The 19,829-nt window shown below is 38.8% G+C and overlaps 5 protein-coding genes across 8 annotated transcripts; 3 read left to right on the top strand and 2 right to left on the bottom strand.

Moving 5' to 3' along the window:
* Positions 1 to 73: 73 nt before the first annotated feature.
* On the top strand, positions 74 to 1,022 carry LOC106312568 (H/ACA ribonucleoprotein complex subunit 3-like protein). Its single transcript, XM_013750134.1, has 4 exons — positions 74 to 168; positions 237 to 321; positions 652 to 694; positions 783 to 1,022. Exons 2-4 carry the CDS (start codon positions 268 to 270, stop codon positions 878 to 880), a joined length of 195 nt encoding a protein of 64 aa, XP_013605588.1. The 5' UTR covers positions 74 to 168; positions 237 to 267; the 3' UTR covers positions 881 to 1,022.
* Positions 1,023 to 1,454: 432 nt separating this feature from the next.
* On the top strand, positions 1,455 to 3,169 carry LOC106312461 (pentatricopeptide repeat-containing protein At2g20540). Its single transcript, XM_013749995.1, has one exon. It carries the CDS (start codon positions 1,532 to 1,534, stop codon positions 3,152 to 3,154), a length of 1,623 nt encoding a protein of 540 aa, XP_013605449.1. The 5' UTR covers positions 1,455 to 1,531; the 3' UTR covers positions 3,155 to 3,169.
* LOC106312462 (dnaJ homolog subfamily B member 13) lies at positions 3,149 to 4,633 on the bottom strand. The gene is made up of 3 exons (XM_013749996.1): positions 4,284 to 4,633; positions 3,783 to 4,192; positions 3,149 to 3,699 (listed from the first exon to the last, which is right to left on the bottom strand). Exons 1-3 carry the CDS (start codon positions 4,446 to 4,448, stop codon positions 3,264 to 3,266), a joined length of 1,011 nt encoding a protein of 336 aa, XP_013605450.1. The 5' UTR covers positions 4,449 to 4,633; the 3' UTR covers positions 3,149 to 3,263.
* A 462-nt stretch (positions 4,634 to 5,095) lies between these two features.
* Positions 5,096 to 5,735, bottom strand: LOC106310840. The gene is made up of 2 exons (XM_013748064.1): positions 5,501 to 5,735; positions 5,096 to 5,293 (listed from the first exon to the last, which is right to left on the bottom strand). Exons 1-2 carry the CDS (start codon positions 5,596 to 5,598, stop codon positions 5,170 to 5,172), a joined length of 222 nt encoding a protein of 73 aa, XP_013603518.1. The 5' UTR covers positions 5,599 to 5,735; the 3' UTR covers positions 5,096 to 5,169.
* Positions 5,736 to 15,017: 9,282 nt separating this feature from the next.
* Positions 15,018 to 17,503, top strand: LOC106312145 (transcription activator GLK1-like). Of its 4 annotated transcripts, none has more exons than XM_013749546.1 (6): positions 15,018 to 15,558; positions 15,961 to 16,101; positions 16,191 to 16,538; positions 16,809 to 16,850; positions 16,949 to 17,062; positions 17,159 to 17,503. In XM_013749546.1, exons 1-6 carry the CDS (start codon positions 15,118 to 15,120, stop codon positions 17,312 to 17,314), a joined length of 1,242 nt encoding a protein of 413 aa, XP_013605000.1. In that variant the 5' UTR covers positions 15,018 to 15,117; the 3' UTR covers positions 17,315 to 17,503. The 4 variants fall into 4 exon arrangements, with proteins under 4 accessions (XP_013605000.1, XP_013604999.1, XP_013604998.1 ...); XM_013749545.1 differs by having other exon boundaries at positions 15,958 to 16,101; XM_013749544.1 differs by having other exon boundaries at positions 15,019 to 15,564.
* The last annotated feature ends 2,326 nt before the right edge of the window (positions 17,504 to 19,829 follow it).

Here is a 19,829-nt window from a genome sequence, read left to right as displayed (position 1 = left end):
CTTTAGAGATACGAGATGGATTCCGATTGAGATCGGCCCAAAGTGTCCTTATTGGGCTTAACAGTTTATATCTAAAGCCCATTTCGTTGACTCGAGAATACCTATATACACACGCACCTCTTCCTACCTCAAAACCCTAATCGTACTCTCGTCTCTAAAATCTCCAAGGTTTGCTCGTGTCCTGAATTTTAATCGGATTGTTATCTTTCTGCTATAATGTTAATTCTACTTTACAGGGATTATCATTGAAATCAAAGGAAGACGAAAATGTATCTTCAGTGCTATATCAACGAGAAGGGCGAGAAAGTTTACACCACTAAGGTACTAGTTTACAAGTAGTTGTATAGACATCCCACGATACTAGTACCTTGGAAGAGAATAAAACGGTTAAATAAAAGTTATCTCGAGCTTTGATTTTGTTTGCTTTTAATCTTTAATTAGTAATTGCTTTTAATCTTTAACTAGTAGATTTAAGTTTGTTTCATTCATCTTAGTCTACCGAAGTCTCTCAGACATAGTTGATCTTGGTTATTGATTAACTTCTTTCTTTTTGTACACAAGCTTAACTAACCTTAGCATTTGGGTTTTTCTCTGCTCACTGTATTTGTTTACTTAATTGCTTAATCATGAGTCTAAACTCAATTTGTGCAGAAGGAATCACCGCTTGGGACAGCCACTGAATCTGCCCATCCAGGTGAGTCTAGCTTCTTTATAGACCATTTTGTGTTTTTTTGTAAGTTTGATTCTTTCATTGAAACTGAAACGGTTGTGTGCTATTGCAGCCCGATTCTCTCCTGATGATAAATATTCAAAGGAGAGAGTTTTGTTGAAGAAACGGTTTGGTCTTTTACCCACACAAGGCGCACCTGTCAAGTACTGAAGTCCAAGCTTCTTTTGGTTTTGATGTTTTCTCTATTATTACTGCTATGTTGTCTCTCTTGATGAAATGTTGACATAAACCGTAGTGAGTTTAAGACTAATTTTCATGAACCTTAAAGAATGAAAACTTAGAGAGTTGTTTATTTTCAAATTTGATAATAATCTAAATATTTTTTGAGCTAAAGTCGAATGATCAAAAGAAGACAAGATGCATCTCCTATGTGATAAATAGTATACCCATTCGTATATTTCAATCTCAGAGAGAGAACTATAAAAGGATTCTGTTATGTATTTACTGGATTAGACCGTCACATAGACACTAACAATGGAACTAATCCAATAATCCGAGTGTATGGTGTCCTACATATCCAAAATCCAATAGCACAAGAGTTTATGTTTTGATTAAATGATATTAACTGGTTCACAAGTTTCTATTTACCTGGCATCCTTCTTTGATTTCGCCTCTCTGTCCTGAACACAGAAAATTTGTTGCGTTTGGAACTACTTGCATTTTGACCAAAAAAAAAAAAAAAAGGAACTACTTGCATCAAATATAATAAAAAATCCATCAAAATTCAGATCTTAGCTTGCTGCTTAGGTCATGTGCGTACCGTTAGTCATCACGTGACTTACTTCACTCAAAGCCAAGGTTATGGAAATGGCCTTTCATGGGATCAGAGAAGTGGAGAACTACTTCGCGCCTCTTCTACATCGATTCAAAACCCGATCAGAATGGAAACAAATCCACGCCTCCGTCATCACACACGGCCTATCGCAGAGCAGCTTCATAGTCACCAAAATGGTTGATCTCTGCGATAAGATCGGAGACATAGAGTACGCCACACGTCTTTTCAACCACGTCTCCAACCCCAATGTCTTCTTGTACAACTCCATCATCCGAGCTTACACCCACAACTCCTTGTACCCCTCTGTGATCCGAATCTACAAGCAAATGCTCGCTAATAGCCTCGAGTTTCCAGATCGGTTCACTTTCCCTTTCGTGTTCAAATCATGCGCAAGCCTCGGGTCGTGTTACTTGGGGAAGCAAGTTCACGGTCACCTCTTCAAATTCGGGCCTAACTGCCACGTCGTGACGGAGAATGCTCTCATTGATATGTACATGAAGTTTGATGGCCTCGACGACGCGCATAAGGTGTTCGATGAAATGTCTGAGAGGGACGTTATATCGTGGAACAGTCTGCTTTCCGGACACGCACGGCTGGGGAGGATGAAGAAGGCGAAAGCCTTGTTTGATTCCATGCCGGAGAAGACGATCGTGTCGTGGACAGCGATGATCTCCGGGTACACGGGGGCTGGATGTTACGGAGAGGCCATGGAGCTTTTCCGCGAAATGCAGTTAGCTGGCATCGACCCTGACGAGATCAGTCTCATCTCTGTTTTGCCTTCTTGCGCTCATCTCGGGTCTCTGGAGCTCGGGAAGTGGATCCATATCTACGCAGAACGGAAGGGGTTTCTTAGACAGACCGGCGTCTGCAACGCTCTCATCGAGATGTACTCGAAATGCGGGATGATTAGCCAAGCTATCCAGCTGTTTGATCGGATGAAGGGGAAGGATGTCATATCGTGGAGTACGATGATCTCAGGGTATGCACATCACGGGAACGCCGACGGAGCAATCGAAACGTTTGGTGGATTGCAGAGAGCGATGGTGAAGCCTAACGGGATCACGTTTCTTGGTCTGTTATCAGCTTGTTCGCACGTTGGCCTGTGGCAGCAAGGTTTGAAGTATTTTGATATGATGAGGGAGGATTATCTCATAGAGCCCAAGATCGAACACTACGGTTGTTTGATCGATGTCTTGGCAAGAGCAGGAGAACTGGAACGAGCCGTTGAAGTGACTAAGACAATGCCGATGAAACCTGACTCGAAGATTTGGGGGTCGTTGCTGAGCTCTTGCAGAGCGCGAGGCAATCTTGAAGTTGCTCTGATGGCAATAGACCATCTTGTTGAGCTGGAGCCTGAGGATATGGGGAACTATGTTCTGCTTTCCAATATATATGCGGATTTGGGGAAATGGGAAGAGGTTTCGAGGTTGAGGAAGCTGATAAGGAAGGGGAATATGAAGAGAACGCCAGGTTGTAGCTTGATAGAAGTGGACAATGTTGTTCAAGAGTTTGTTGCGGGAGATGATCGCAAACCTTTCTGGACTGAGATCTGTTCAGTGTTGCAGCTCTTCTCTGCACATCAGGATCAGGATCAGGATGTGATTGAAAACAACATTACTCTTGCATCTATAGAAATGGTTGCATTTTGATTACAACAAACAAATTTTATTAGGAGTATTTTATTATGTTACAGATCCGACCAAACAGGATACAACAGTATTAAATCACAATCTCTCTGATCTACAAACAAGACAGAAGTTATCCGAGAAGCTTCTTTACTCCTGCCTTCTGCTCTGAGGTTAACCTCGTGGGGAACTTGATGTTGAACTTGATCCTCAAGTTTCCTCTCTTTGTCTGATCTTTCTGCAACGGCATTCCTTCCTTTGGAACCACTTCCTCGTACTCTGGGTGGATCACGTTGGTGACTGGGATTGTCAGTCTCCGACCATCGAGTGTCGTCAGGTTCACAGTGTAGCCTGTCAGGGCCTCAGCGAGTGAGATCTTCTGTGTGACGATGAGGTCATTGCCCTCCCGAGTGAAAACCGGGTGACGCTTCTCGTCGATGATGAAGACTAAATCAGCTGGAGTCACTCCGGGTTGCTCGTTTCCTTTCTCAGGGAATGTGATTCTGGTGCCTTTCTTCCACCCTGGCTTCACATCAATCGTTAAAATCTCTTCCACTGGCATCGTCTTGCTGCAAAACACACGTAAGTAAAATCCAGTAATCAGACTATTGGAGTTAACTTCATTTGGTATGTTGATTGATCAGTCACTTACCCGCTGACGTCAGCAATTTCTCTAGAGATCTTCATCTTCTTGGTGGTTCCTTTGTAGAGATCTTCAAGGCTACAAGGCAGCCTGTTTTCGATAGGAGCCGCCTTCCTGGCTCCACCACCATGATGCATAGCTCCTCCTCCTCCTTCACCGAAAGAGGCAAAAATGTTATCACCAAACATGCTGCTAGAGAATCTTGTACCACCGCCACCGCCACCACCAAATGGTCTGGAGAAGCCAAAGAACTCGGCAAATATATCGTCTGCGTTTCTCGGATTGAACCGGAAGGACGTTGGACCGTCTCCGGTAGAGAAGTAAGTGGCTCCACCAGCATCTGGAGGTGGCACGTTCCCTTTCAAGCCTTCCTCGCCGTACTGATCGTATACAGCTTTCTTCTGGGGATCGCTAAGAACCTACAAAAGCATCAAGAAGAATCAGAAACAGAGAGCTCTTGGAAAGCGCTGATGGAATGGAACAGAAAGAAAGAAGTAAGAAGAAAGATACCTCGTAAGCTTCGGAGATCTGCTTGAACTTTGCCTCGGCGTCCTTTTTGTTGTTTGGGTTCTTGTCGGGATGCCATTTCATGGCGAGTTTTCTGTAAGCTTTCTTGAGATCATTGTCGGAGGCGTTGCGATCGACTTGGAGGACGTTGTAGTAATCCACTCCCATCCGACCTTCTTTTTCTTCTCTCTTTCGCTTCTTCACTTTTCCTGATTCTAGTAAGATGTAAGGGGGCTCTGCTCTTGTTCTTGTTCTTGTTCTTGTTCTTATGTCTTGTGAAGACAGAGAGAAGTCGGTCTTCTTTAAAAACCGATGACTCCATCTTGTTTTTTTTTTGTTTCTTCTCGGAGTGTGGAGAATTCCGTGGAATGTTCGAGATATCCTTCCTTGTAATCTGACTATTTGTTTGTTTTGGGTGACGGGCCTGTTACGCTAGTGTCTTTCCGTCACAGCTGTCTTTATCTTCTTGAGTGCAAAAATTTGGGGTACTTGTTGATTTTGCTTTGGATCAGGTTCATAACTCATAAGTGTTTACTGTTACCGTATTCTTCACACTGCTGTAGTTTTTAAATGCTAAAGCCCATTTATGCCAAGTGGGCTTTATAATCTACGCAAAAGCAGTTGCTACTTGCAACATTGTGTGTTATGGGCTTAATAACTGATCAGGAATCTTCTCTTAACCGTTTAACTTCCTTATCAAAATTAATTATTGGCTCTGTCAGGAGATTTTAATGAACTTTTAATTCTTTTTCTAAACTAATTTCGTAAATATTAGAGAATTTAAAATTATTTATTACAAAAGAAAATTACATGAGCACAAAAGGACTAAAATAGTAAAAAAAAAAAATTAAAAGAAAACCAATAGCATAAAGTTAAAAGAAAGAAAGTCTTAACAAGGGATGGAGTTGGTGAAGCAACGGAGGACTTTGACAGGGAGTTTGATGAGATCCACAGCGAAGTTGGCCAGCGCAGCAAAACAAAAGCAACATGGGCATAAACAACTCAGTACCGTCCTGCCAAATTATATAATTATATCAGTAAATTGAATATTTAATTTGTTTATTTTCTTTTATGAGAAGTCGATCTGGGGTTGAATGTAGATGATGATGAAGAACATAACTGAATCTTAATAAAGCATATAAATGAATTTACATAAAATACAGAAACCTGTAATGTAATAGATAAGTGTAAAGAAAGAAAGGAGGAGGGGAATTAATTACCCAATGATCCAGATGACAGCACCAACTAAAGAGAGAACAAGAGCGACAAGAGCAAATGGTAATCCCAATAAGAAACCAAGAGGCCTACATTCTCCCATTCTCTGTCTCCCTGATCTCAAATTCGTCAGAGGCTTTGCAGACAAATATTGAAATAGACGAAAAGTTTAGTTTTTTTTTTTTGCTCTGAGAATGGAAAGATAAAAAGATTAGAGGGGCTGCCTTTAAAAGGAGTGAGTTTTTTTATCAAAAAAAAAAATAGTCAATGATGATTATTAGTTGCACATGAATTTGTATAACCGCCGTCGTACCCACGCGGCGACATTTTTGTGAATGACGAATATACCCTTTCGTTTCTTCCTTTTTCATTTTGAGTAATCGAAGTCAATGGGGGGTGCTTTTGGGAATTCGACGCTTGAAATTTCGTAGTGTTGAACTCGGCCATTTTTTTGTCAAAGTAAAAATAAAGAGTCAAGGAACGACGACATGGCTTTGTGCCGTGAAAATACACCTTTCATCATTTTACGTGTGATCTTTCCAAAATTTGATCTCTCTGTTGCTTGCAATGCCACTTTTAGTATTACTGCCAGTTTATGGTTAATACTAAACCGTAATTTATGCTTGCTTTTGATGTCATCCTTCCAACTAACCAAAGTTTTGATTTATTAAGTGATTTTGTTCTGGTTCATATGTTACGCTGCTCTCTCTATCAATCTCGTTTACTAGTATAGTCTTATGCTCGGACCAATAAATATCTAGCTTCTCTTGCAAATGGACTAAATGGCCCGTTAGTTAAGATAGTAACGATTCAGATGATGGTGGTCTACAGATTTTCCGGCCCAAATTTTCATAACATATATAGCCCAAATGATGGTCTACAGACTTTCCAGCCCAAATTTTCTTACAAGTTCAGGAGATTCTCGATGGGGGACATTACCTCAGCTGGACTGTAAACGTACGTCACACGAGCAATCCCAATCAGACGTATTACCGTTAATAAATCAAATGACGAGATGTTTTTAGTGGTAAAGAAAAAAAAAATGAATCGAAGAAACTGTGTAGCTTTCAAGATCATGGTCCCAAGTCCCAACTAGCTGAACACAGAAAAGACAAAAGTTTTCTCACCACAAGCACATCCACAACAAAATAGATTTTTTCAATTTTAAGACTAGTTGATATACCAAAATATTATTTTATTCATCGGATATAACAGTGACAATAACAGTTAATTGTTAGATATAACAGTTTCATAAATTAGAGCATGATTATCCCTATAACCCCATAAGGGTTTCTTAATCACTTTTTTAGCATTAAATGTGTGTTAAGAATTTAGTTAAGAAACAACTAACTTTTTGTCTTCCATTCATGGTTTCTTAACTCGAGGGTTCTTAAAAAAAAAGAATGAATAAGAGAAAGAGAAAATGGATGACTTTGGTTTAGTGAATAAACATAAATATAACAGAACAACAACAAGAAGAAGACACAATATAAACATAAAAGAACATTCACTCCATTACATAGTCAAGAGATAGAACAAACCTAAACAGAGCTTCTTCTTAAACAATTAAAACTAATCCATTACAGAGAGAGTACTCGAAAGAAAAGACATAGAGAGGAAACTGACCGTACTAGAGCAGCAGTGGCTTGATCACCAATCCAGCAGTGGCTTCATCACCATCAAACTGACCGTACTAGAGCAGCATTGACTAAAATACTACAGAAAGCATCATTTTAACACCAAAAAGTCTTTTTAAACCCTTACCGAGCAATCCAGTGATGACATTGTGCCCACCAGGTGCCTGACCTCCAGACAGAACATCACTGATCTTCAGCTTATGTCCCGACGAAGCATCACTCTGGTCTGGAACAACTGAGACAGAGGGCTGACCATATAGACCAGGAAACAATTCGCAATCTCATCTGCAATCACATAAAAGCCAACACCAAATCCTCTAGAACTCATATGAACTCCATAAACACACAGAGCCGTAACAACATTCTTAAAAGCTCCTCGTCCTCGAGACCATACTTATACCAAATCACAACCAAACTAATACAAGATCACACAGTCCTTCAGATCAAGCAAAGCCATACACAATCATCATAGAATCCTCACGCTCCTCGATACTATACTTAAACCAAATCACAATCAAACTAATACAAGATCACACAGTTCCTCAGCTCAAGAAAATCTATACACAATCATCACAGAATCCCTCAAGCTCCTCGATACTATACTTAAACCAAATCACAATCAAAACTAATACAAGATCTTGATTACCTGAAGTTTTCAGCAAGGAGGCAAGCATTGGTGTTGGAGTCATCTCCACCGATAACCACCAATCCATCCAAATCTAGCTTCTTTGTTGTTTCTTCAGCTTGTTTAAACTATACATGGGAGCCAACTTACAATTACACACAAGATCTAGACTTGTAATGAGACGGAGAAAACCCTAACTTGGGTTCCCGGCGGCGGAGCTGACGGGACCTTCGACGATTTTGAAGGCTCCTTTGAGCACAGAAGGCAAAGGAAGAGCGATTGAAGAGAGGAGATGCTCCCTTCACACAAGCAATCGTCGGTCGACGGAGAAGAGAGAGAGAGGAGGAGAGAAAGAAAAGAAAAAAAAAAAAGGTTCAAATTTCTCAGTTTGCTGACACGTGGTTTAAGGACCCTTGTTATGATCGATCGCCAAAATCATGTGTTAAGGATCGGTTATCACCCTTTTATTTAGTTTTGATTTAATTAATTTACTTATTTTTTAAAACTCATGTTAAGAAACTGGGATAAACATGGTCTTAGGCTTTGGTTTTGGAGGACGAGTTCTTGCTGACATACATGTCTCTCTGCAATATATTTCAACGTAATTTTTCCATTGTTCAGTAAAAACAAAAAAGTTGACAAAAATAATTGCATGGAACTATATACAAAGAGAGTATTAACTATTAAAGTTTCCTGAGGGGAGATAAAAAATTGAGCATGTGTCGATGGAGCCCGAGACTTCTCCTTTTTCTCTCTTTGTTTCTTAACGGAGATGAGATGAGACGAAGCTTTCTCTGGTGCTCTACCAGGGTGTTTTGATTCCGGGAGGCGGAGGCTATTTCAGCTTCATCGTCGTCGGCTTTTGATCTCGGGGAAGTAGAGGCTTCCGAAGCTCTGCACCGCCGACAATAGAAATTTATTTTCCTTTGTGATGCGATCGATGGGTCTATAGCTTTGATTCTCTGGGAGTCGGAGGAGATCTCGACTGGGTCGATGACGATCTCTGTTGGTGGAGCTTAGGCATCGTTGTGTATGCTTGAAGCTAGTGGGTTTCTTTGCTTGTGGTTCTGTTTCTCGAAAGCCCCGGTGGTTGATGATTAGGATCCGTCGACGTCTTTCAGTTTGGAGAGATTGGTCGCGGTGTTTCCTTTGAATGGGTGCTTGGTGAATGTTCTCTTGTCTTCACGTTTGATGGCTTGATAATCGGATGAGATCTCGATAGGCGATGAAACTCTCCGATGATGTGCTAAAGCGATGAAGGAGGAGATGTTGTAGTCTCTGGTTTTTCTTCATCCGTTCGGTGGTTCGATGGGTTCGGTGTGCGGTGGTTACGGTGTATTCCGGTGAAACACGTGTTCGTTTGTTTTTCTCCGGTGATGACTCGTAGTTTGAGTCAAGATGTGGTGACCTAGTGACGCGTGTCCCTTGATGGCGAGGTCTCAACACGTGTACGTCCAAGTGAATTTCCCGATGCGTGGTAACGTATGGCGTCGATCGGGTTTTCTTTTTTGAGCTTAATTGCCCTTGTGTTTTGGGCTTTCTGTTTAATACGTTTGGGCTTTATGCTGGGCTTGGACCTTTATGGTGTTGTATCTTTTTGTTGTGATACTTTTAAGATAAATGGAAATTTCGATGGCAAAAAAAAAAAAAACTATTAAAGTTTCCTTACGCGGTTGGCACTTTTTGTCCCTTACCGAGATGGGCCAGCAGTGTAACACACTTCTTACCAAATTGCAACAAATCAAAACAATTCTTTAACCAATTCAGGATTTGCTTTTTCGAACCTTTTTTCCACAAGATACTGGAAAATTAAATCCATCGCCATTTCAAACCTGTAAACCCCTTTTGCCTCGAAATTTGCGAGCTATATAACCCGATGATGAGAATCGTATAAGTACATATACATATGATAAGCTATGCTATTTACAGCGACAAAAATGTTGATTGATGGCACCATAGTAAATGACAGTAGTCCTTTTACGAAAGCTGCACTTCATTTTTTAAAATTAATTACAAGCACACATGATATCATTTCCATTCTTGTCATTATCAGGTCACATGTGGGTGTGGCCCTTTACTTTCACGGGTTGTCAATTATACCAATTTCAAAATATATGTACATATATATTCTTTTCTCCAATCTACATATATATATTATTTTCTCCAATCTCCATATAGATTCAATACTCAATTTCCTAATCAAGCTGTGTTAGTTCAATAATTCAATATACTCCCTCTGGATTTAAATATAAGATGTTTAAGGTTTTACACACATATTAAGAAACAATAAATACAATATTTTAGTTTTTACTTTTTGATTATATCAATAAAGTTTCACCACTCATAATTTTACTTTTTAATTTATATTTAAATTTTAAAAATAAATGCATTAATTATATCTCAAAACATCATACATTTGTATACAAGATAAAAATATAGAACATCTTACATTCGTATCCGGAGGGAGTATATTATTATCACATATGATACTCTTTGTTTTGTGCAACCATCATATATGATACTCGAATTCTGTTTTATTGGAATCTACGATATAGATATAAGCTAGCTAGTATATAAATACACCTTATGGAAACATTGAATTTCGTAGCACAATCATGTTTTCTTTGGATTCCATCTTTATTTAGAACTCACACCAAGATAACTTGACTTTTAGAAATACTGAAATACCTTATTCTATATACTCGGTAGAGGCGAACGTGTGTACAGTAAGGGATGATGAAAATATTTGGAACTCTCAGTTTATATTCTTACGCTTTGTTTATGTCTAACTAGATATGTATGAATTAGATTAATTATCAAAAGAAAATCTATGAATTAGATTCAGACATGTGACATGGCAACGAGCAACAGCAATTGTTGTAACCCTTGCGGTTGCGGACCCATATATAGTTGTGCACAGGAATATTGTGATGGGTAAAAAACTCCACCTCTTTTTATATATTTTTCTAAACAACTTAAGCTAATTTGGTTAAATTGTTATTAGTTTAGTTAATAAACAAAAAATGCCTATAACTATAAGTGATTCTAGGTCTGTCACTGTACCTTACAGGCAATTAGGGATGTTAACTACAGGGTTAGGGTTCAGCCCTCTTTTGTTTATTATAAGCCCAGCCCTATTTTAACCCAACCCTATTTTGATCCTATTATAATCAAGGGTTAGGGCTGGTACCAGGGTTAACTCATTTAATTGAAAAAAATATTTCATTTATTTTTGTTCTTAAATTTTAAAGATAAAACTAGAAAAAATAAGATATCATATGATTCTTTCCTCCAATTTGTTGAGCATCAAAATCAAAAGTTTTCCTCCCAAAATCGCAAAATCGAGTTTTTGCTCCACAACTGAGAATAAAATTTTTCCGTCAAAAAAAAAATTGTGTTTTTTTCCGTCAAAACCTAATTTGAGTTTTTCCACCAAAACCACAAAATCAAGTTTCCCCGCCAAAACCGCAAAATCGAGTTTTCCCGCAAAAACCGCAAAATCGAGTTTTCCCGCCAAAAATCGTAAAATCGAGTTTTTCTGCCAAAACTAAAACAGCAATATCGAGTTTTCCCTACAAAGCCGGCAAATCGGGTTTTCCGCCAAAAACCGTAAAATCGAGTTTTTCCGCCGAAACCGCAAAATCGAGTTTTTTTGCCAAAACTAAAATAGCAATATCGAGTTTTCCCTACAAAACCGGCAAATCGAGTTTTCCCGCCAAAACCGTGAAATTGAGTTTTACGGGTTTTCCAGAAAAACTTAATTTTACGTTTTCACGGGAAAATTCGATTTTGAGGTTTTGGCGAAAAACTCGATTTTGATTTTTTGGCGGGAAAACTCGATTTCGAAGTTTTGACGTTCCCGCCAAAACTGCAAAATCGAGTTTTTCCGCTGAAACCGCAAAATCGAGTTTTTCCGCCAAAACTAAAACCGCAATATCGAGTTTTCCCTACAAAACCGGCAAATCGAGTTTTTCCGCCAAAACCGTGAAATTGAGTTTTACGGGTTTTCCAAAAAAACTTAATTTAATTTTACGTTTTCACGGGAAAATTCGATTTTGAGGTTTTGGCGAAAAACTCGATTTTGATTTTTTGGCGGGAAAACTCGATTTTGTAGTTTTTTCTAAACAACTTAAGCTAATTTGGTTAAACTGTTCTTAGTTTAGTGAATAAACAAAAAATGCCTATAACTATAAGTGATTCTAGGTCTGTCCTGTACCTTACAGGCAATTAATGATGAGAAATTCTCTAAGATAACATTTTTTAAGTTTTTGTCACAAAATAGCATTCAACGAAAAAAATGACCAAAATAAGTATTATTAAAAGGTAAATAAAAATATATATTTTTATTCTAGGGTTAAATAATCTAAACTTAGGGTTTAGAGTTAAGATGTGGAGTTTTGGTGATAGGTTTGAAATTTTAAAAAAATAAAAAATAAATATTAAAAATTTCAAAATAAAAAAAAGTTATTTTGATCATTTTCTTTTTTGAGAGTTATTTTTGTGACAAAAATTTAAAAAATGACTATACAAGAGAATTGCTCATTAACCATATATTAAATGTTAACATTGGATTATTTAGAGAGAGAAAAACATTGAATTATTTAGTCACGAGACAGTAAGGATGACGAAGAAATCATTTTGAACTCACAGTTTATATGTCTAGATATGCATGAATTAAATTCATACATGTGACATGGCAACGAGCATATCAATTATTGTAACTCTTGCGGACCCATTCAAGGTCGTGCATGTCCATTTATACGTAAACGAGACAATTCCGTCCTTTTTGTAAGGGCATCTACGACAACATCATCGTCAGCTAACTTCAGAAGCGGATACTACAGTAAATAATATCTAGACATTTCCATTTCTTGCATCTATCTATGAGGCCCCCATGGATATATTGTGGCACTCTTGATGATACCATGCCACCACTATCTACTTCATGTATTATTTATAAAATGTATTATTGATAATTAATGAAAATAGAATTTACTAAAGATAATATAGAAAAAAGCATTATAATACTTAACATGTTTTCAACCAATACATAACTAAACATATTTTCGAAGAATCGATAATTAAACATGTTTCCAAACAATCTAATATTAGATCCATATTTTTTAAAAAATAATTACTAAATTTAATACAAACTATTTGATAAATACTATAATTGATTAAAATAGTAGAATAATGTATGAAAAAATAAGAAATATAATAATGTTAAAAAAATCAGAAATATAAATAACTAAAATTTAAAAGCTTAAATATTATGAAATATTATATTTCAATAAAACTAAATTAAATGGATGGGTTATACAATATATATTTTTATAAATATGAAAGTGCATATGCTAGAATCAGTAAATTGATCATATTGTTAAAATAATTATATATCACTAGTACAAAATAAAAGAAAGTATTTTGTAATTATAATATGAAAATATTCTAATTCATGCAATTCATGCGAAAATTTACAGAATTAAAAACTTAAGATTAAACCTATTTTATTATGATTTTTATATTTACTATAAATACACAGTAATATAAGCCAACGAGTTTCCGAACAAGGATATATCCATATATATAGGAACCAGTGTTCTGTGTGTGTGTTTAACTTGTTTTTTTTTTTTTGCTAAATGTGTTTAACTTGTTTCACACAAACATTTTAGCAACTTAACCGTGATAAAATCAACAGTACTAACAAATGAAACTATTTACCGTAATTCAACTTGTTTCACATTTAACTATATTCAAGTTTTAAAGAAGTTCAGATAATATATGTAGAAAGTTATATAGTGGATCAATAATGTTGCGACAGATCAAAATCGGTAAAGAGACAAATGCGACATGAACCTGAAAGTTGTGGTTCTGATCCAATCTGCCACATCCCTCTCCCCTCTAAAAAACATGCAAGCCGATTTTCGTGGTTTCCTTAATTTGCCAACAAAACAGGCAACCCAATTAACTTCATGCACTAACAAAATTATATAATGTGAAATCTTATATAAACTAATTATATAACGTATTATATTAATATTCGATTACTGTGTATTGAGTTTGTGTTTGCATTTTCCGTCATTTTATGGATCTATTTTTTTTTTTTTTTTTTTTTTTGTAACTTATGGATCTATTTTATTGCTAACGTAATATTTGGTTTAGTACTAAGATTACACTAGTGGTTTATCATTGAATGAACACTATATTAAAGCTACAAAGTCTTGTGTCTCTCTTTCAAGTTGGGACTCTATACGGTTCATAATCATAAGAGAAACAATGTTGTGTTCTTTAATTGTTTTATATATGTCTACGTATAAATTTTATACATACACTACAAAAAATATAGATATAAAAGGAAATATAATCCTTTTTCTATAAAATATATGGTAATATATATAAATATATAAAACGTATGCTTGCCTTACAATTCCAAAATTAGGCATATACATTTAATGGATTTCTTTCTCTCTATAATATATCATATAAATAAATAACGGTCAACTTTTCTCATTTGGCAATTATATGATTTATAATTGGCTTTGGGAGAGCAAAAGAGGCTTTATCAAACATGTCCGGCTCTCTAATGTAAGAGCATATGCAATGGTGAGGTTCACCAATGAATACTTAGGAGTATTTTAGTAATATTTTTTTTTTTTAGTTTTTGTTTGAATAGTTAAGGATTCGAATCAAAACTGGTCGTTCAATGGTGTTCTCGAAGATGGAATCCTTAGGAAAAAAAATTATTATTTTTTTAAAATTAAAATTGAAATTTTAAGCACCACCGACCCCGATCCAACCTTATACAACTCCCTCTCTGATCGTAATATTCCCCAGTATACAACTCCCTGCTCCGATCAAGACTCCATCGCCGATCTTCGGATGCCTATTGCCGCACTGCTTCCCTGTTCCTCCCAGCGCCACCCTGTGGAGAATCGAAACGTTGTCTCTGACCACCGTCGTCTCTCCGATCACCACCCCCGTCGCGTGGTGTAACAAAATCCCTCTCCCAATCTTAGCTCCGGGATGAATATCGACGGCGAAAACTTCGGATACTCTGTTTTGGATGAGTAAAACGAGGATCAGACAGTGCCACGTCCCTAAGGATCAAGTCCTTAGAATTCTTATTTAAGGATCAATCCTTAGATTGCTTAGCTTTTATAATATTATTCTATTCATCTTAACCTAGGATTAATCGCTAAGGACTCGTCATCATCCTCCATTGCGGGTGCTCTAATGCTGTCAACATACATATACATATACATATCCATCTCTCTCTCTCTCTCTCTCTCTCTCTCTCTCTCTCTCTCTCATATAATCGGGTTCCTTTACGTTGGATCTGAAAGAAGTAAAGGAAAGAACGATGTTAGCTCTCTCTCCGGCAAGGAACTCAGCAAGAGGTGGTTGCTTCGATGGAGAGTCAGAGTTCCTTGCGACGTCGTCTGACTTCACCATCAATCCGGAGGAGAACTTTCCGGTGTTCACTGACCAAGGCGATCTTCTTGACATCATTGACTTCGACGATCTGTTCGGCGTCGCCGGAGATGTGCTTCCTGACTTGGAGATTGACCCTGAGATCTTAGCCGGAGATTTCTCCGCCTCGTCCTCGTCGGAGAAGACTGATAGTCAAGGGGAGACTAACAAAAAGGGTATATCGGAAGAAGTCGTCAGCAAAAGAGACGAAGACGAGACAGCTATGTCGGAGAAGATGGCGAACTATGTCGACGGTGACAGTAACCGCAAAAGGAAATATTCCTCATCATCTGGTTCTTCTAAGAACAATAGCAACGAAGGGAAGCGAAAGGTGAAGGTATTATTTATTAGTAATCATTTATGATTATATAAACCCTAGCTATCAAACATGAACCGATCATCTGAATGGATTCATATATTTTAAGTGAATTTTATTCGTTCAGATTTATAATATCATGCCAATCTTCTATTTTTCAAGTCATGTTTAGAAAATTTGTGTTAGAACGTCGTCACGTTAATCATATTAAGTGAGGCTACTGATCAAAATCATATATGTTAAAAACTGTGTTTATAAAACGCCATATACTGATCAAAATCATATATGTTAAGAAAAAGTAATGGTATTATTTGAACCTCTTTTTTTTGGGACAAATTAAAGTATTATTTTGAACTTATAATAATAATCAAGAATATTGGTAATTATATATTGATTGTTGGGATGTGTGTGAAGAAGGTTGATTGGACACCAGAGCTACACAGGAGATTCGTGGATGCAGTGGAACAGTTGGGACTGGAGAAAGCTGTTCCTTCTCGTATATTGGAGCTTATGGGAGTCCACTGCCTCACTCGTCACAACGTCGCTAGCCACCTCCAAGTATATATTATCTACTTTCGTCATCTATATATTATTTCATTTTATAGCCAACCAAAATTAAAAGTGTTTATTATTATTTGGTGTACCAGAAGTATAGGTCTCATCGGAAACATGTGCTAGCTCGTGAGGCCGAAGCGGCTAATTGGACACGCAAACGCCATATCTACGGTTTAGACAGTACCGGAGTTAATATCAATGGTCGGAATAAAAACGGATGGATAGCACCGGCACCCACTATCGGGTATGCGCCTCCCCCGCCTGCGGCTGTGGCGTCGCCAACTATTCATCACCATCATTTTAGACCGTTGCATGTGTGGGGACATCCCACCGTTAATCAGTCTGTCATTCCGCACGTGTTTCCCAAACACTTGCCTCCACCGTCTACTGCCATGGCTACTACACCTTTTTGGGTCTCCGATAATCCCTACTGGCCTAGAGTGAGTATTCATTTAATTTTCCTTTAGGAAAAATTCCCATATACAAAAAAAAAAAAAAAAAAAAAAAAAATTCCCATATACACATAATTTTAGTTTATTTCTTTAGAGAGATACTTATATTAATCATATGTTTTATGTTATTCAATACGCAACTACACTTCATATTTTTATGTTTGCCAAAATTAAAGTAATTTAGTCCAACTCCTTCCAAAAACTTTACGAATAAACCGGTCAACTACTGATACCGCGTATATTTTCGGTCGCATGTAGGTTCATAACGGGACGGCTCCGTATTTCCCGACCGTAGCTACGGTAATGAACCAATATATCAAATAATTTTCGTAGATATACCGTTTATAGCTCCTATATATATATGTTTTAAATCGTATTTATTATTGCTGATTATGTAGAGGTTTAGAGCACCGCCGGTTGCCGGTATCCCACAGGCTATGCCGCCACATCATACGGTGTACAAACCAGATCATGGCTACGGTGGTTCTCGTTCTCTGGTGGACTTACATCCGGTAAGAACCTGATATATATAAAATCATTATTGGTTGTTGTCGAGACTGGCTTTTCGTATTTGCTAATTTTGGCATCATGTTTATGTTTATATATAGTCAAAAGAGAGCGTCGATGCAGCCATAGGAGATGTATTGACGAGGCCTTGGCTGCCACTTCCGCTGGGATTGAAGCCACCCGCTTTTGACGGCGTTATGACGGAGCTTCACCGTCACGGTGTCTCCGAGGTTCCTCCGACCGCGTCTTGTGCCTGAAACGGACAAGCGCCCGAGGCAGCCGAACCAACAAAAATTCGACGACATGTCTTTCAATTCTTGTATCTTTTTTTTTCAAGGGATATGGCCCTTGTTGAGTGTTCAGAGTTAAGAGCCTGTTTTCTTGATTGTCTCGGATAACTAATAAGAGCACCATTAACCCTAGGGGAAGAAAGCACTTGCAAAGAATTTTTCTCTCTCTACCCAAGGCAAAACTGCGTAGCCTATCCTTTGCCCTCATCCGACGTCGCTGCCGGCGCCGGTCTCCTCCCCCGCCATACATGGCCAAAAAGAAGAAGCCTAAACCTGTCTCCTCTGGTGCTAGCCCTGTGGCTTCCATCGATTCCTCTGTTCCTTCAGCCTCTTCATCTGCTACAGTACCTGTTTCTCCAGATCCAGCTGCTGCCTCATCCCCTGCCTTGGAAGAAGGAGAAATCTCTCCATTCTCTGCTTCTTTTCATCACTTGGCCACGGCTGAGAACTTTCAGGACCAGAATTCCTCTCCAATCGCAGATCTACAGGAAAAGGGTCTTGAGGTTCTTGAAAACCCTAACGCCCAAACCGCAGCTACAGAACCTACTGTTCCTGTAAACCCTATCACCGAAGCCGCAGCTACAGAATCTCATGTACCTGTAAGCACTCACCCAGAGAAACCCCTTCAAAGTGACAAACTTCAGTCTCCCCCAGTTGCTCCGATAGCTTCAAACCAAGCTTCTGAGTCGAGTCAGCTGCAGGCCCAGCCAACCACCGTCTTTAAAGACCAAGCTAAACAGTGGGTTGATAAGGTCAAGACTAAAGCCAGAAAACTCGACCCTGAGGGAACACCCTTCACCTTAGAGTCTGGTGAAGCTTGTGTCAAGATCCCCAACTCGGTCATTGAAAAGAATCGCAAGTCTTGGGACAGCTTTATCATAGGGCAATTCTATGAGGAAGCTCCTGCCCGGGCCAAAATCCATGCCATTGTTAACGGTATGTGGAGCAAGCACCGCCGTGACATAGCAGTCTCCAAGATGAATGGTAATGCTTTTCTATTTCGGGTGCCCTGTCCAAATGCTCGAAGATGCATCCTAAGCCAATGCCTATGGCAAGTAGACGGTCAGACATTGTTTGTCGCAAAATGGTCTCCTGGATTAAAACCTGAGAAACCTTCGCTTGCCACTGTTCCAGTCTGGCTTGATTTCACTGGAGTTCCACTTCAGTTCTTCAATGAAGATGCTTTAAAAGAGATTGCCGTCCTTGTTGGGCATCCGCTCTGTCTGCACTCAACAACATCAAACCTCACAAACATCGAAGTTGCAAGAGTATACACAGTAATTGATCTGAGGAAACCCCTCCCCGAAGCGGTCAATGCGCAGTTTGAAACGGGTGAGATTACTCGTACCACAGTTTCAAGCCCATGGCTTCCGTCTCTTTGTAGCCACTGTAAGAAGGTCGGCCATACCATCTCAAGATTCTCTTTGGCACCTCCGACCTGTGCTACATGTCGTTCTGTCAAGCATAACACCGACGCTTGCCCACGAAACTCGAATCATCACAGGCAGGGGAAGGAACCAATTGCTAGTCAGTATCCCATTGTTCCAAACCCAGCAGCCTCTCGTTACAAAAATAATCCTGGCCCCAGAGCCACTGGCCCTGCTCCCTCCTCCCATTCTAAGAAAGGCAACTCTATATGGATCAGGGCAGACCCTTCAGCACTAGAAGATAATGGGAAACGGCAGGCCTCTCGTTCTATACCTCTACTTCCAGCTGGTGTTCCTCGACATGATGAGGGGCTAAAGGACTTCTGTGTTGACCTAAGATCCAATCTGTTTACCTCAGGGTCAAAAGCTCCTTCTACTGCCTCGTCTACATCTCAGTCGGATTCAGAGGACCTCTCCTATGATGACGATAACCCTGACATTGAGGGAGATAAGTACATCGAGGTTATTTCTAAGCGCAAGAAGAAGCTTTCCAGAGCTTTAGCAAGGGCTAGAGGCCCTCTCAACCTCTAATCTTCTCCCCCTATGGATATTTTTTGTTGGAACATTAGAGGTTTCAATTGTAAATTAAAGCAAAGCAGATTTAGGAAATGGATGCGGAGTTATAATCCCATTTTTGGTGGTCTGGTTGAGACGCACGTCAGCAATGTGAAGGCTCCGTCTTTAATAAGCAAAGCTTTCCCCGGCTGGAAATATGAATGCAATTATGAATTCTCGGATTTAGGAAAAATATGGCTCCTGTGGAAACCGTCTGTTCAAGTCAAGGTTCTACATAAGTCGCTTCAGTCTATCACGTGCCTAGTCAGGCTTCCTTTTATTACTTCAGAGTTTGTGGTCTCTCTCATCTATGGTTCAAATCACAAGAAGGTCAGGAGAGAGCTATGGTCTGAACTGGTTTTCTTATCCTCCTCATCTCAGATCTCAGGAATTCCTTGGATCGTCCTGGGGGACTTCAACCAGGTCTTATATTCTTCTGAGCACTCTTCTATTGATGAGTTCTTCTCTTCCCGGGGTATGCGTGATTTTCAACAATGTGT

The sequence above is a fragment of the Brassica oleracea genome, chromosome C8, assembly GCF_000695525.1.
Source record: "Brassica oleracea var. oleracea cultivar TO1000 chromosome C8, BOL, whole genome shotgun sequence".
In the NCBI taxonomy this organism is placed as follows: Eukaryota; Viridiplantae; Streptophyta; class Magnoliopsida; order Brassicales; family Brassicaceae; genus Brassica; species Brassica oleracea.
The sequence above is the reverse complement of the archived record's forward strand: the minus strand, read 5'-3'. Positions and strand labels throughout refer to the sequence as shown.